Source organism: Leucoraja erinacea, chromosome 22, assembly GCF_028641065.1.
Source record: "Leucoraja erinacea ecotype New England chromosome 22, Leri_hhj_1, whole genome shotgun sequence".
NCBI lineage: Eukaryota > Metazoa > Chordata > Chondrichthyes > Rajiformes > Rajidae > Leucoraja > Leucoraja erinaceus.
In genome coordinates this window covers 27852757-27868112 of record NC_073398.1, presented here as the reverse complement: position 1 = coordinate 27868112, position 15356 = coordinate 27852757, and the positions used below count along the sequence as shown (strand labels likewise).

Below are 15356 nucleotides of genomic sequence, written 5' to 3'. Positions count from 1 at the left end.
ACTGTGTACTGTGGCACTATCAAAAGTAATAGAACTATTTCTTCAGTGCAAAAACCATGTGTAACAATAACACAAAATAAATTATTTGTTCACTAATACCACCAACTGTGAAGAGGAATAGGGCGAATGTGAATTAAACAATTGAATTAATATTAATGTTGCTCTTGATGGACTGAGGGCATTGAACATAAATCTGAGATGCAAAACATTGCGGATGCTGGAATCTTGTGCAAAAAGCGAAGTGCTGGTGGAACTCAGTGGGTCAGGCGGCATTGGACCAAGGCTATTTGTGGTCAGGTCCCTTCTTCAGACTCAACATAAATCACTGTTTTGAATTTGGAATAACTCTGGGGTTTTCCTGCTTTTATATCTTTTTCTTGGTAATTGGTAAAACATGATTTGTCATGAAGCACCTTACAAAGATGTATATAATGAAAATGCCGCTGCTTTATATATAGATAAAGAGGTTAGGAGCTAATTGCTGAAATTGGGAGATATAGAGGAGGAGGCGTACAATGGGTGTCATTGTAGAATATTAACGTAGCTGCAGGCAGTCTGTAATAACTAATTACTGGTAGGAAAATAACTGAACATGAACGTGAGAAACACTGACAGTGCTGGGAGATGTAGGTTTTGTTTAAAGCGCTCATTTACCAAAAGGTAAACATTTATCTCTGTTGCATACTTAACCTTAGGATTGTGATTTATCTGGCATCTTGCAGTATTTTGTCTCATCCTCCATCTTTGCTTCTTATTCAAAGCCCTCTTGAACCGCCATCTCTGCACCATCTACTCTTATGCTACACATAGGGTTGCCAACTGTCCCGTATTAGCCGGGACATCCCGTATATTGGGCTAAATTGGTTTGTCCCATACGGGACTGCCCTTGTCCCGTATTTGACTGCTACTACTCGGGTCGAGGGGACTGTCGGGTCGGAGCGCCGAGTCCGGCCCCGCCTTACCTGTCCCGACGTAGTGCAGGCCATGGAGCGCAGCAGCAGCGCCTCGCCAGTGGCTCCGTCGGTCGGCAGTCCGGCCAGCTGTCCGACCTTCGACCTTCGCTTACCGCCGATGCCACCACCCCTCCTTCTCATGACTGATCATCGGTTCATGAGTTGGATGGGGTCCTGAACTTCGCGTGCAGCAGAGCACAAAGCCCAGCCGGCGGGCCAGCTGAGGAGTTTTAAGGAGGCGTAAAGTCTGGCTGGGCTTTGTGTGCAGTCCAGCACCCGGACCAACTAATCATTCACCCAGCCATGGCCGTGTCGGTCAATGAATTGCCGTCGGGAATTTGTCCCTTATTTTGACCTTTCGTTCCTTATTTGGGAGTGAGAAAGTTGACAACCCTAGCTGCACATGTACATCTCTCACCCATCCTTGCCTTAGGCCCACCCTCTGTCTCTTGCTCATTCAACCTATCCTGAGAAACAGGCATGCCATCCTCTTAGGACTTTCATTGTATGTTCTGAAATGTAAATATTTCAAGTTGCAACAAGCACATCATTGGTACAGATTCTCACAAAGCATTTTAAAATATGTCTGTTAGCTGTAGTCAAATTTGCCTCCTAGCTTTTAATCAAATACATTTTGAAAATGGAACAGAACAGAATCCTTGCCATTTGAGTTATTTTCTGCTGGTACACTGAAAGTCATTGATATGGTCTGACTTGCTTTCAAACATCAAACATGCAGACCCGAGCAGTTTTTAAGTAAAAAGATGAACTAATTCCTGAATTCCTGAATTAAGAGTGTGTTCATTAGTATCTGATCCATTCAGACATGATGACAGTACACGCTCGCACCTGTAACAACATGGGTTTGATACTGACATTTGGTGTCATCTGTGTGAAGTTTGCACAATCACCCTGCAACTATGGATTTTCCCTGGGTGCTTTGATTTCCTCCCGCTTCCCATAAACTTGAGTTGGTAAGTTAAGTGGGCTCCTAATGTAGCTGAGAATTGGTCAATCAGAGTGAGGTTGATGGATATGTGTGAGAGAATAGGATATTTGAAAAAAATTGGAAATGAGAACGAGGATGGAGTTGAGGGGGTGACTCGGCACCTCCATGTCGTGCAACAATGAAGCATAAGAATAGGCCCTTCGGCGCACAATGTCCGTGCCAAACATGACGCCCAGATCTACTTGTGCATAACCCACATCCCTCCATTCCCTGCTAATCCATATGCCTATCCAAAAGTCTCTTAAATGCCACTATTGTATCTGTCGCAACCACCGACTCCGGCAGTGCGTTCCAGGCACTCGCTCCCCTCCGTTTAAAAAAAAAAAGTTGCACCGCACAACTCCTTTAAACTTTGCACCTCACACCTTAAAGCTCTGCTCTCTAGTATTTGTCCTAAGAAAATATAAAAGAAACACTCCCTACACACTAGTGGCAATTTACAGAGGCCTGTTAACCTACAAACCTGCATTTCTTTGGGTTGCGGGAGGAAACTAGAGCATCAAGAGGAAATCAAGGTGGTTACAGGGATAACATGCAAACTCTACACACACAGCAGCTGAACTCAAGATTTAATCTGGGTCTCTAGCCCTGTGAGGCACCACCTCTACTAGCTGCGCAACTGTGTCACCTACATATATCCATCTCGGTTTCTAATCCCCATCCATCTCGTACACATGCATGCACAAATGAACACACAGAGTGTAAGCTGGTGCAGCACATTGTAAATTGTAAGGACAGCACGAGTGAGCAACACACAGTTGACTATCATATTAATTATATTATTTAGACTGTCAGTGAATCAATTACTGGCAAGGGTAATACCTGTTTTTGTTCAATTTGTTTTGTGTCTTTATTCAGAAATATGAAATATCCAGTGGTAAAGACTGTTATTCAGCCTCCTCCATTTATTATTTCAAATAAGCAAAGTTTAATACATGGAAGCTTTTTCTTTGGTTTTCATTTGTACAGCTAGGCTAGGAAGATCCAACTATCAACATTCCTTCCTTTAGACATTCCAGCATTAAAGAATACTGTGTAGCAGGGTGTATTCCCAATAGAATTTTGCCTTGAGGGGTGTATGAGTTACCGGAGGAAGTAGTAGATGTGGGTATGATTACAATGTATAAAATACATATTGGTGGGTACATGGATAAGAAAGGTTTAATGAGATATAGGCCAAATGTAGACGAATGGGATTCACTCAGGTAGGTATGGATGTTGGATTAAATAGTCTGCTTCTGTGTGGTATAACTATATGACATCATTAGATGTCATGTTACCAGAGGAAGTGGTAGATGCGGCTATAATTACGATGTTTAAAAGACAGTTGGCCGGGTACATCGATAGGAAAGGTTTAGTAAGATGTAGGCTAAATGCAGGCAAAGTGGGATTCCCTCAGGTAGGAACCTTTGTCAGTATGAACGAGTTGGATCTAACAGTCTGTTTGTGTTGTCATTAGACCTAGCTTTTTGTTTCTCTTACAGATTTTCCCATTAATCTGCTCCCAACTTCAATTGTAACCAATAACAGATTGTTTTTCATATTGAATTTTACAGAGCTGTATAGTAGTGGAGTTATAGCACCAGACATCATTGCCGTGTTTATTATTGGTTCCTTGTATTCTTATTCATATGTTAGTGCCGATCGCACAGTTGTCTGCTACTCCATGGTAATTGCTGTTATTTACACCATTTGATAGGCTTTGCTGCTGAATATTCACCTGCCCACTTATACGTCTCAGACATTTGTTGTATAGAATTCCTGACACCCTTATTACAGATGGAATCCAATGACATGTTGGCTTAGAAATCCTGGTGCTTCCATAGAATTCATTGACTAACGCTAGACTGGGGTGTTGTTAACAATTTATATTGTGGTAATCCTACATTCCCAGTTTCAACTTTCATTGCAACAATGGACTCAGGTTCTACTGAAAGCAATGGGATTGAGACTGGTTTGGAGGTTGGGAAGGAGCAGGGGCTGTGGCACGAGAAAAAAAAGCATCTGTACCTGGGATTGTGTCACTGAGGAAGACAAAGGGGTAATGTGGGGATACATTCTGAAATGGTTATGGAAAGATTTGTGATAGGGAGACCAGAAGAGAGAGAGTGATGCTCTTTGGTGGAGACAAATTAAGTAGGAAAATTACAAGCAGAGGGAGGGAAGAATGAATGCTGGCAAAGTGAGATCAAGGCTTAGAACCTTTGTGGTTGTAAATAGTTACAATACAATACAATACTGTTTTTGTTGTCATTTGAGACCCAGTGAGACTCAAACGAAACAGTTGTTTCCACAGCCATACAAACAAACACTGACACTGTCTTACAGACATAACATAATTTGTTTTCACACAAACATCCATCACAGTGAAGCCTGTGTGATGTAAGGCAAGTCTTTTAGCTCCCCTGACATCCGTGTCTCTCCCGATGTTAAGCCCCAGGTTCCTTGTATTCTTATTCATACGGTTTTAGGCCGCGCGCACAGTTTTACTGCTACTCCCGGTCTGAAAGTCCAAGGTTGGAACCATTTGACGGGCTTTGGCTGAGTCCCATGAATATTCAGCCTGCCGGGTGATGTACTGTCAGACGGGTTGTTCCAAATTCCTGACACCCTTATGGAGAAGTCGCGTTCCAATGAGCTCCGGGCTTAGAAATCCTGGTCTCCTCCCATACCCGCGAGCTCCCGATGTCATTGACCATGCTAGACTGCGGCTGCGTGCTGGAGCCTCCGATATTGTGGTAATCGCAGCACATTCACCGCAGTTTCCCACTTTCGATTGCACCCCCGACGATGGGAGTCCGCAGTTCGCAGTCTCCCGAAGCCCCCGGGATTGAGACTGGAGGCCGCTTGGAGGTTGGGAAGGAGCAGGGACTGCCGAGACGAGACAAAAAAAAAGCATCTGTACCTGGGATTGTGTCACTGAGGAAGACAAAGGGGTAATGTGGGGATACATTCTGAAATGGTTATGGGAAGATTTGTGATAGGGAGACCAGAAGAGAGAGAGAGTGATGCTCTTTGGTGGAGACAAATTAAGTGTAAAATTACAAGCAGAGGGAGGAGAAGAATGAATGCTGGAAACGTGAGATTCAAGGCTTAGAATGGGGTGGTTGTGTAAAATTGTTGGAATCAATGTTTGAAATCGAAAATATTCCAATGTAGCGAGCCATAAGCTTATATTGGAGCAGAATAGGAGTCAAAAGCAGGGAGGCTAAATTGGGATTGAAGATTTAAGTGACAGGCAAATGGAAATTCAGGGCTACTCATTGGGACTGCAAAGCACCATAGGATGTTTTATGTTCATCTGAGGGGGCAGGAAGAGCCTTGGTTTTACATTTCATCTGACGGGGGACATCTTATTTTGAAATTACTACTCCCTCAACATCGTCAACTGTGGGGAAAGATACGGGCGCTAGTGAACTTGCAGAAGGTCAGAGCAATATTTTGCAGAGTCCACATGACAGAAGAGGAGGTGTTGGAGGTCTTAAAATGCATTAAGGAAGATAAATCCCCAAGACCTGTTCAAGTATTTGCTAGAGTAGAAATACTTGCATCAACTATAGTCACAGTAGGTGCCAGCAGACTGAAATATGGCTCATATTAAGAAAGGCTGCAAACCAAAAATCTGCAAAACCAGACTTGCATCAGTGTTTGCATCAAGTTATTGGAGGGGATTCGGAGAGATAGGATTGATATTCATTTGGAATGGGATAGTCATCATGGATTTAAAGTCATAGTCATAATGCCCTTCCCCCCAACTTGCCCAAGATGCCCCATCTGCAATGGTGCCATCTGCCAGCGTTAGGTCCATATCTCTCTAAAACGTTCCTTTCCATGAACCTGTCAAAATGCCTTTTAAATGTTGTTATAATACCTGCCACAACTATCTCCTCTGGCAGTTCGTTCCACATACCCACCGGTGTGGAAATTTGACCTCTCGGGTTCTTATTAAATCTTGTGGGAAATTGTGTCTCTCCAATTTGTTTGAATTTATGAAGAGTTGACCAAGAAGTTGACGAGGGTAATGCAGTACATGTACTTTTGCAAAGCTTATGAGGAGGTACCGTATGGTGGGCTGGTTCGGGAGGTTAGATCACATGGCAACCAGAGCGAGCTACCAACTTGTATACAAAATTGGCTGAGAGGTGAGAAACAGAGGGTGGTAATAGATGAAATGTGTAGGAAGGAGCTGGTGTAACTCAGCGGGTCAGACAGCATCTCTAGAGAAAAGGAATAGGTGGTGTTTCGTGTCGAGTCCCTTCAAACTGAGCGTGAGAGGAAAGGGAAATGAGAGTTATAGATGGTGATCTAGAGAAACACAGAACAAAAAAATGAAATATGCAAAATATTAACGATGATAAATGAAACTGGCCATTGTTAGTTGTGGGCTAGGTGAAAATGAGTTACAGACAATGGAACTCACCAGGACAACATTGTTAGAGTGATGGTAGAGGATTATTTTTCAGACAGAAGGCCTGTTACAAGTGGTGTACTACAGGGGTCGGTACTAGATCTACTACTGTTTGAATGATTTGAATGTGAACATTGTTAGCATGGTTAGTATGTTTGCAGATGGCACTAAAACTGGTGAACGGTGAGGAAGGTTATCCATGGCTGGATCTATTGGATCCTATACATTTTGAGTCATTAGTTCCCAATGTATTGGAGAAAGGAAATTGGCCCCTGTAAAGATTTTTGGTATTTGATGCTGTATTGTTGGTTCAAGCCGATAGACTTCTTACGTGAACCTTCTCAATGCTCACTTCTCATGTCTAATTGATTCTGAATATTGTTATTTAATAGTACTTTTTGGCATTTGCTGCCTGTGACAGTTTGAGGCATTGAAACATCCTGTTTAATACCACTGGTCTGTCATTTGGCCTTCATGATATCAGAACCTGTTGAATAAATAATTATTTTCAAACATTGGCAGAATTTTTTTAAATCTCAATTTCTTTATTTATTGTTTCAGGTATCGAGTGCCCTCGTGGGTCCCGGAACACACCTGCAGGAATCCAGGAAGGAGAACCATTTAGTGAAGATGCTACACAATTCACCAAAGAGCTGGTTCTGCAGCGTGAGGTATGTGAATGACTTACATAAGTCTGCAGGTTTTTTCTCCAAATCTCTCACTTGTAATGGTACTGGAGATAAAAGATTTGTATTGAAATGGTTTTTGTTTGCTTGATAATTGAATTTCACAGTCGTGTCTGGTGGCGTTCAGTTGTGAGACTTTGTTTTCCTGTGCTGCACAGCGTTGGCGTTGAACGTGATGAACCGATTCATGTTGTTTGAGAACATTACAACTGCTCTTTTATTTCAATGTCATAGCCCCCTTCCCTGCCTCTATTCACAAGAAAATCCTATAAAGTTTGCAGCTCTACCTCCATCAACCCTGCACACACATTTTATGTGACTTGGGGATCCCTGATCCTACATTTGTCTGCTGTGCTGCAAAATGTCATTTTAAAATGCCCTCTCTAATTCCAATTTGCAATGTTTGCTTTATAAATGCAGTCAATGTTGTGAAAAATACAGGACTGTTTTATGCAGGCTTTATAAGGGATATCAAGCACTTGTGAACGGCACACCAGCACTGCCCATAGTTGTAGGGTCATTGTTCAATAATGTTACAATACATTCTCTGCTTTTGGCGACTGGAGGTGTGAGAGAACGGTGAGTCAATTTGTATCCGACATCGGTTGGGCTTTGAAATGTTGTGAAGAGTTGCAGGATATTTGTAAAGAACACACACGTATTCACATGGGTTATGCCAGTGGTCTTCTCACGTTGTGATCTTGTCGTTAGCTTGACATTTCTGGTTGTGCTGAAGTCTCCATGGGTAGTGATACTTATTTGATTGTGATATGTTCCCATTTGATAGTCTGCCAATTTCACATGCAGGGTTTGCTGACAATGATGTGATACTGTCCCTTCAGATATTGATTGAAATGATTCTTGGACAATTGCGACATTGTATGAATTCTCGTGGAGTTTTCAACCTTGAATCTAAAGTTTTAGAATCTTTTTGGGAGTTGAGTTGAATGGATAACCCAGCTTCTTTCTTTTTCTTCCCAACATAATTTGATTGCTACAGTGTGCCATTGTCATTGGCCAACAGCAACATCCACTATTCTCACTGCAGAAATTGCTTATGGAAGGATCTTGATCTATTTGAAAAATACTGGCCACTAGCGCACCGGAGGGTTTTATCTTTTACAAACAAAAAAACAAAAACAAAAAAAATTCTGGCATTGAGAATTTAAGTGACAAAAAATAAATTTAAAAAATATATATTTTATAAACTCTAAACCCAAAGAGAAGACATTCTGCTAGCCAGCCTTCCTGTTTTGCGTGACCTTCCATTGAGTTTTTAGTTTAGAGATACAGCGTGGAAACGGGCCATTTGGCCCACCAAGTCCTCTCTGACCAATGATCACCCATGCACTAGTTCTATCCTACTCACTAGGGTCAATTTACAGAAGCCAATTAACCTACAAACCTGCACATCTTTGGAAGGTGAGAGGAAATCGGAGCACCCGGAGAAAACCCACATGATCACAAAGATAAGGTACAAAGTCCGTACAACCATCATCCCTAGTCGGGGGTCGAACTCTGGTGCTGTAAGGCAGCAACTCTCCCCTTACACTTAACTGCCTCATTCTCAAACCACTGAGTTTTTTTCCATTTTACTTGTTGAAATTCCTTTTTGATTATGGCCTCATATCTGATCTCTTAACCTCAGTGAAAAGAGCTGCAATTTCAATTGAAGTTTATCATTCCAATCTTAACTACCTATTTTGCCCTCATGTAGCTTTGGGAAATGCAGGTGTATGGACGTTATATCTTTTTAAACAACCTTATTCATTAACAAACTGACCAATTAACCATCAGTGCAGATTTTGGCCTTGCAATTTGAACAAAAAATAATTGATATGGTAATCACAATAATTGGCCGTGATTCTTGCCTTTGGAAGTGTTACGCATTGATATTTAAAATGGTGCAGACTTGTTGCAGGGCTTGAAGGTATTGAAGCAAGTCTTGAATTCTGCTTTGTCTTGATTTGAAAAGAGAATAGGATGGATTTGGTTCAAAAACGCATGAAAATGTGGACTAACCCATTTATTTCCTTTCTAAAACAACTGAACCACATCACATACCAAATTGGTTGAATATATTCTCATTACTTTGGCTTGAATGCTGTTTAAATGAGAACATTTGTGGGACTGCTAAAGCTTGGGATTTATGAAAATAGATGCACGCATCAGTGCACGTATTATTTAAGGTATCAGGAACAATCTTTTCATTTATTTGAAAAAAGCTACACTGTTCAACGACAGTCGTGATGCAGAGTCTCGACCCAAAACGTCAACCTTTTTCTCCATAGATGCTGCTCGACCCACCAGCAGTTTATTTTTTCTCCTCTAGTTTTCTGTATCTGCTGTTCATTTGTATCACTAGGCCACAGTCAACCCTGGGTAACTGTAGTCATGACGTAGTAGCTGTGTATCATCTAATGTGCACCTAAGATTTGCCAACCTGATCTTTCCCTCATGACTCCCTGGGAAATGCATGAGAAGCCATTATTTGCGGAAAGAGATGGGCTTGATACTTTTTCTCCCACTTAGCATTTCTGTCTCCCACACCACATCCCTCCCCCCCAGTCCAACCCGTTGCCTCACCTCAGCAACCTTCACCATCTCCCCATTTTCACCTTGGTGCTCCTGCCTCAAGCTCTCCTATCACCAACTCAAAATTTAGGCTCATAGAAATCATAGTCATTACTTTTTATAGGCAGTCCTGATGCAGGGTCTCTATCCAAAACACGACTCCCCTGTGCCTCCATAGATGCGGTCTGATTTGCTGAGTTCCCTCACATCTGCTGTCATATGTGCCTTTATTATTGATTCCCTATTTATAATTTAATTTATCAAGGTACTTGATGCTTTGAGAAGAGAAGTGAATAAATAATTTTCAGGAGAGGGAAATAATTGAATCTGGTGCCTGTAAACCACTGAGATATACTTAAGAGTAAAATTTCTCATTGACAAAGGATGTACCTGTCTAATCTGTCTGAACAAAGTGTCTGCTCAGCATATTTGTAACAGTTGAAAATGAATTGGATATGCATGGGATAGAAGTTCAATATAACATTGCGCAGCTGTGCATTTAATCATGGAGGTGGCTACAAAGTGAGACAGGGGGCGATGATACTCAATAGAGAGTTGAGAAATCTGTATGCAGGTTAATGAATTGTGGAATATATTAAATCCTTGACAGTCTTTTGTATTTCAACGTGATCTTGCAACAAGGCGTTTTCTACATTGCCTTGAGGAGAAATTGGCTAACTTTAATGTGCTGCATTATGATTTAACTCCACTATTTATTAGAATTAAAGTTCCACGGGATCTCAAGCCACCTTAATGGGTTTATAATATAAATATATTTTAAGGGAAGCTTCTAATGGTTTTGCAGTGCTGATTTAATTAATTCTCTCTTAATAGTTCATTGTATACACTCATTAAAGGCAAAGCCATTTGCAAATCTTAAGAGCTGCAAGTGCGAAACCATTGGTTCCTCTCGTTCAAACCAATTTAATGCAGCTTTATCATTCTGTCCCTTTCAGCCCCCACCCGGCCCCTCTTCCACCCCTCCTCCTCTTCCACCCCTCCTCATTACAACTTTGCAGTGTAACTTCTTTTGAAAAAAGGAAGAAACACAACATCAATTTCTACATTATCAAATAAGATGATGAGCAAATATTTTCTGGGGATTTTGACTGACACATAATTATCTAGCAGATCTCTTGGATATTTTCTGTTTATTCAAACTAATGCCATATAGGAGGACACGCTTCAGCCAAAAGATAGCACCTTCAGCAGTGTAGGAGTCTCTCACAGTTATACTGGTGTCTCAGCATAGATTTGTAAACTCATAGCTTTGGATCCACGGTGAGCTTAAGTGTGTGATGTTGACCCCTACCGTGATTGTTTTAGGTGTTGTGAGGAACCATCTGGTAAGGGGGATTGAAAAGTTAGACTTGTATTTAGGTGATGCACACACCCTCAATAAAAATTGACTCTGACAGTCCGAAGGTGAATCAAACTTCAAGTCTTTATTTCGCTTGTACTTTGTTGCTGAATGCTCACATGCTCCTCCCACTTGCTAAAATACTTGGTTTTTGAAGGTTATATGCCTGAAGTGCAGAAACAAATTCTCTCTGGAGATGTACCAAGACATATTTGTCTTTAAAATTGTTCTCTAATAATGCGTGCTTTTAGGTTGACTGATTGGGCAATCTTCTGAGTGAATGTTCAATCCTGGACAATTTGTCCAGTGAATACTCTTTCTAGGAAAGTTGTTGCATGATGAAACAAGCCAAAGGGTAGAGCGAGAGAAAGATAATGTGATATGTTTGCCACAAGCTGAATCAAAGGGTGATTTGAGAAATATTGGAACAGATCGTCTGTTGCTTATTGATTTATGAACCAGCAGCAACAGGGATTTTAAACAGTGGACTTCAGGTCAGAACAAACAGAAAAATAAGAATCATGCTGTCAAAAAGGGTGCATGTTATTAATGAAGGTAGTGTTTGTACATATTGAGTTATTTTTACCATTTGAAAGCTTAAATTGATTTTCTGCACTCCTTAAGGTAAAAGAAGAAAAGAAACATATGTAGCTGCAGTATTTGGTGGAATTATTCTGAAGTGTCAATGAGCATTGAGCAATGGCAACTGAAGAGTCTGAGCACTAAAAATAAAGGTGGAAGTCATCATGTGGTTTCAGTTGCTGACAAAGACAGTCTGATAAATTGACATTCATTGTCCATGGTGGCTACTTCAAATTCATTGAGCACCAGATATTTTTGCATACAGCTTGAACCTTGTTTTTTTAAGATTGAATTTAAAGGAATTAGATTTTGATTCAATGTCTAAGGATTTCACCTACCAATTGATTGTTTAATTTCATGCTGGTTGAATTCTTAATTTGGTAGTGTTGCACAGACTGTTAATATCCCATTCATTCAACTCTTCAATCCTATCTGTCCTTTCTCCACTTCACCTTCCTGTTTACTTGTACCCTGTACACTGCTTGTTTCTGCTGTGCCCTTTCCCTTTCTCTGACATATGTGCTGAAATCATTCATAGGTTTTCAAGTTTAAAAATTCTTGTCAATAACACATAATAAATGCACTGAAACTCCAATTCAATACTTGCAATAAAACAAAAATAAGTTCATCGATACTGCATTTTTAATGATGACCCATCACCCCAACCACAGAAATACTTACTTCTACCTGTGGCTTTATATAATGTTTTATGATCAGTCCACATGCAAAACAATGCTATTTCTGAGCTCGTTTGTAATTAATTAAATATTTATACTATATTAACAGCTGTATAACACAATAAGCCAGTTCGGTATTCCGACTGCGCATGCACAGGTCATGGGTCACTCAGGATAAACACTTTTGGCGGCCGTGCCGCTGCATGGATGCAGACCCGCGTCTTGTCCCTAACTACCCGCCGCTGGGCCGTCCCCGTTCCCTCCCGAGTGTCCCGTCCCGCCGGCGGGACAAGCATAGTCGAGCTGGGGCCGGCGCCTCCCCTCCTCGCTGGCTGGGGAGGGGGGGTGATGTGAGGATGAGAGGGATGAATGAATGGGATATTAACATTCAGCATTGCTTAAATATTTTGCTCTGTGCAATATTAGCTCTGAATGCCATGATATGTTTGATTTTCTTAGGGATTCTTAGGGACCTAATTATCTTTGGCTCATCACCAATGCACATCTTTCCATCATAAGGTCAGAAGTGGGGATGTTTTGCTGATGAGGACACATGTTCAATTCATTTTGCAATTCCTCAGCAAATATAGCATCCCTTGACTTTATTCAGCAAGAGCTAATTGACATTCAGCCACAGGCTTGTATCCTGCAAGGAATATTCAAGTAGCAAAATTGCAAGGCTATGACGTATTGTACAAAAAAGAGCCTAACCAACTCCTCTTTGCGTTCAGTGGCATCAGCATTAACATTGTGGAGGTAGTAGTTGGGAGGAAACTCAACTAGACCAGCTGTAAGTAGAGTAAGGGACTGAGGGCACGGCATTGAGGGACACCAGTGTTAAAAATATTTTGGAGAATACTTTGTCGCCTCTACTTGCTTATTATCGTCTATGGGTCAGGAAGTGAAGAATTTAATTGCAAAGGGGTGGGTGTGGGTACTTGGTGCAGGAGTTTTGAATTGACTTAAGTTGGAATAATGTTGTTGAAGGTAGATCTATTGTCAATAAATAGGAGTCTGGAGTAAATGTGCTTGTTATCCAGATATTGCAAGGATGTGCGTAGGGCTAGTAGGATGGCATCTGGGGTGGATCTGTTGTGGTGGTAGGTTAATTTCAGTGGGTCAAGACTGACTGGGATGGGGCTGTTCACGATGTGCAGTAAGTATATGATCGTCGACCAGCAATCACTTGCACACACTAGTTCTATCGTACACACTAGGGACGGTTTATGGAAGTGACCTGCAAGTCTTTGGAATGTGGGAGAAAATGTGGGAAGAGCATCCGGAGAAAACCTAGCGGTTACAGGGAAAACATACAAACTCCATAAAGACAAAACCCATAGTCAGGATCAAACCTGTGTCTCTGGCGTTGTTAGGTAGCAACTCAACCTCTGTGCCTCACAGATATCTAGAACAGATTATCTTGTTAATATTGAATAAAGAACATTCTCACGATGAGAGATTTTACCGCCTTTCATCCATTAATGACATGGAGATTGTCACCAACATTATAAAATGTCTTCACAAAAATGTTAAATGGCCAAGTAACACAGGTTGAGATTGCCAGATTATTACAGGTATCTAAAAGTAATGACATGAGGGACCAAGAAGCAACTTTCATTCCCAGGGAGCATTTCATAAACTCAGTACTCGGAGCACTCTATAACTCATGCAGGCAAATAAGTTTGGTTTGAATTGAAGAAAATGTTATAATGTTCGATCGTAGTTAAGCTGCTCAGAAGATGTATGTCAGGTTGTATAAGTAAATCGAAACATCATTAATCTTACCTTTTCACGTACCCTCTCCAATAGCATAGAGAAAAAGAAAAATGCATCATGGAGGGATGCATCGTAAGGGAAAAAGAGCAAAGAAATTTAAAAAAAGGTCTTGGGGTGTATTTCATACATACGGCAGTAATTCAGAAGGGAGATCATTTTATTTTGCATGGGTTTGCAACCAAATCAAGTTGGTTTTTATCATTTTTCAGTCCGAAGTGTGATTACAGATCAGGCCCACATCCAATTGGACTTCAAACCAGTAACAGAAACATAAAAAAATAATAAGTGCTTAGTGAAATTTAACATAGTTCCGATAAATGTTTTTGTCTTTTTTGTCTTTATCTAGTATAGAATAAACCATTGTTCAACTGATCAATTGGGTAACCAGAAACACATTCAGAAAGTACATTCTGAGATTTAGCGGTTGATCTGACAAATCAATCATTTAATGCTTTTATGTTTATAGTGTCAGAAGGTCATGTGACAGGAGCAGAATTAGGCCATTTGGCCCATCAAGTCTACTCCACCTTTCAATCATGGGTGATCTGTCTCTCCCTTCTAACCCCATTCTCCTGCCTTCTCCCCATAACCACTGACACCTGTACTAATCAAGAGTCTATCCATCTCCGCCTTAAAAATATTGATTGACTTGGCCTCCACAGCCATCTGCGGCAATGAATTGCACAGATTCACCACTCATGTTCAGGATGTTGGGTTGGAGGTTACAGTTCACATTTAAATAAATTGCATCTCAATCGAAAAATTCTGCAGGATCTCAACCCAAACATAATAACTATTTATAGCTAGACGACACTTCATGAGCAAATCTGAAAACTTTATAAAATTATGTGTACTATATTGTATTCCATTGCATGAATAAATTTGGCATTATTGGCTTATGTGCCACTCTTTTGATATAAGCCCACGGCTTGTTGTCTCTGCTCTAAAGCTGTACTTAAAAAAATTATCTTGTGTCAAACCTGGCTCTTTCAAAGAGTTACTAATTTGCAAGATATGCTTTGTTTGCATATTGCCCTTTTCCCATTCCTTTCCATGTAATTATTCACTCTCCTTTTGTGGGTAACGAGCTTCCACCATGCTCTCAATTCTACTGTTTCAAATGTTGCGTTGTTGGTACAAATTAAATTTGATGCAGCAAAATGTCAACGTGTTATATTTCAGTAGGATGAACAAGAGATGGCAATGAAACCAGAGACACGATTTTAAAAGGGATTCAGAATCAGTGATTTAGATTGCGTGCATAATTCATTCAAAATGGCAGGGCAGATTATGTAAGTGATTTGTTTCTGTAACAGAATCTACAAGTGTTT

General features: G+C 40.8%; 1 protein-coding gene across 1 annotated transcript in view; it reads left to right on the top strand.

The window, feature by feature from the left end:
* The window catches only part of snd1 (staphylococcal nuclease and tudor domain containing 1), a 736770-nt gene that overhangs the window by 293816 nt on the left and 427598 nt on the right, over positions 1-15356 (top strand). The window contains exon 16 of the mRNA XM_055653291.1: positions 6932-7041. Within this exon, the coding sequence (XP_055509266.1) occupies positions 6932-7041 (110 nt within the window). The remainder of the gene's footprint in view (positions 1-6931; positions 7042-15356) is intronic.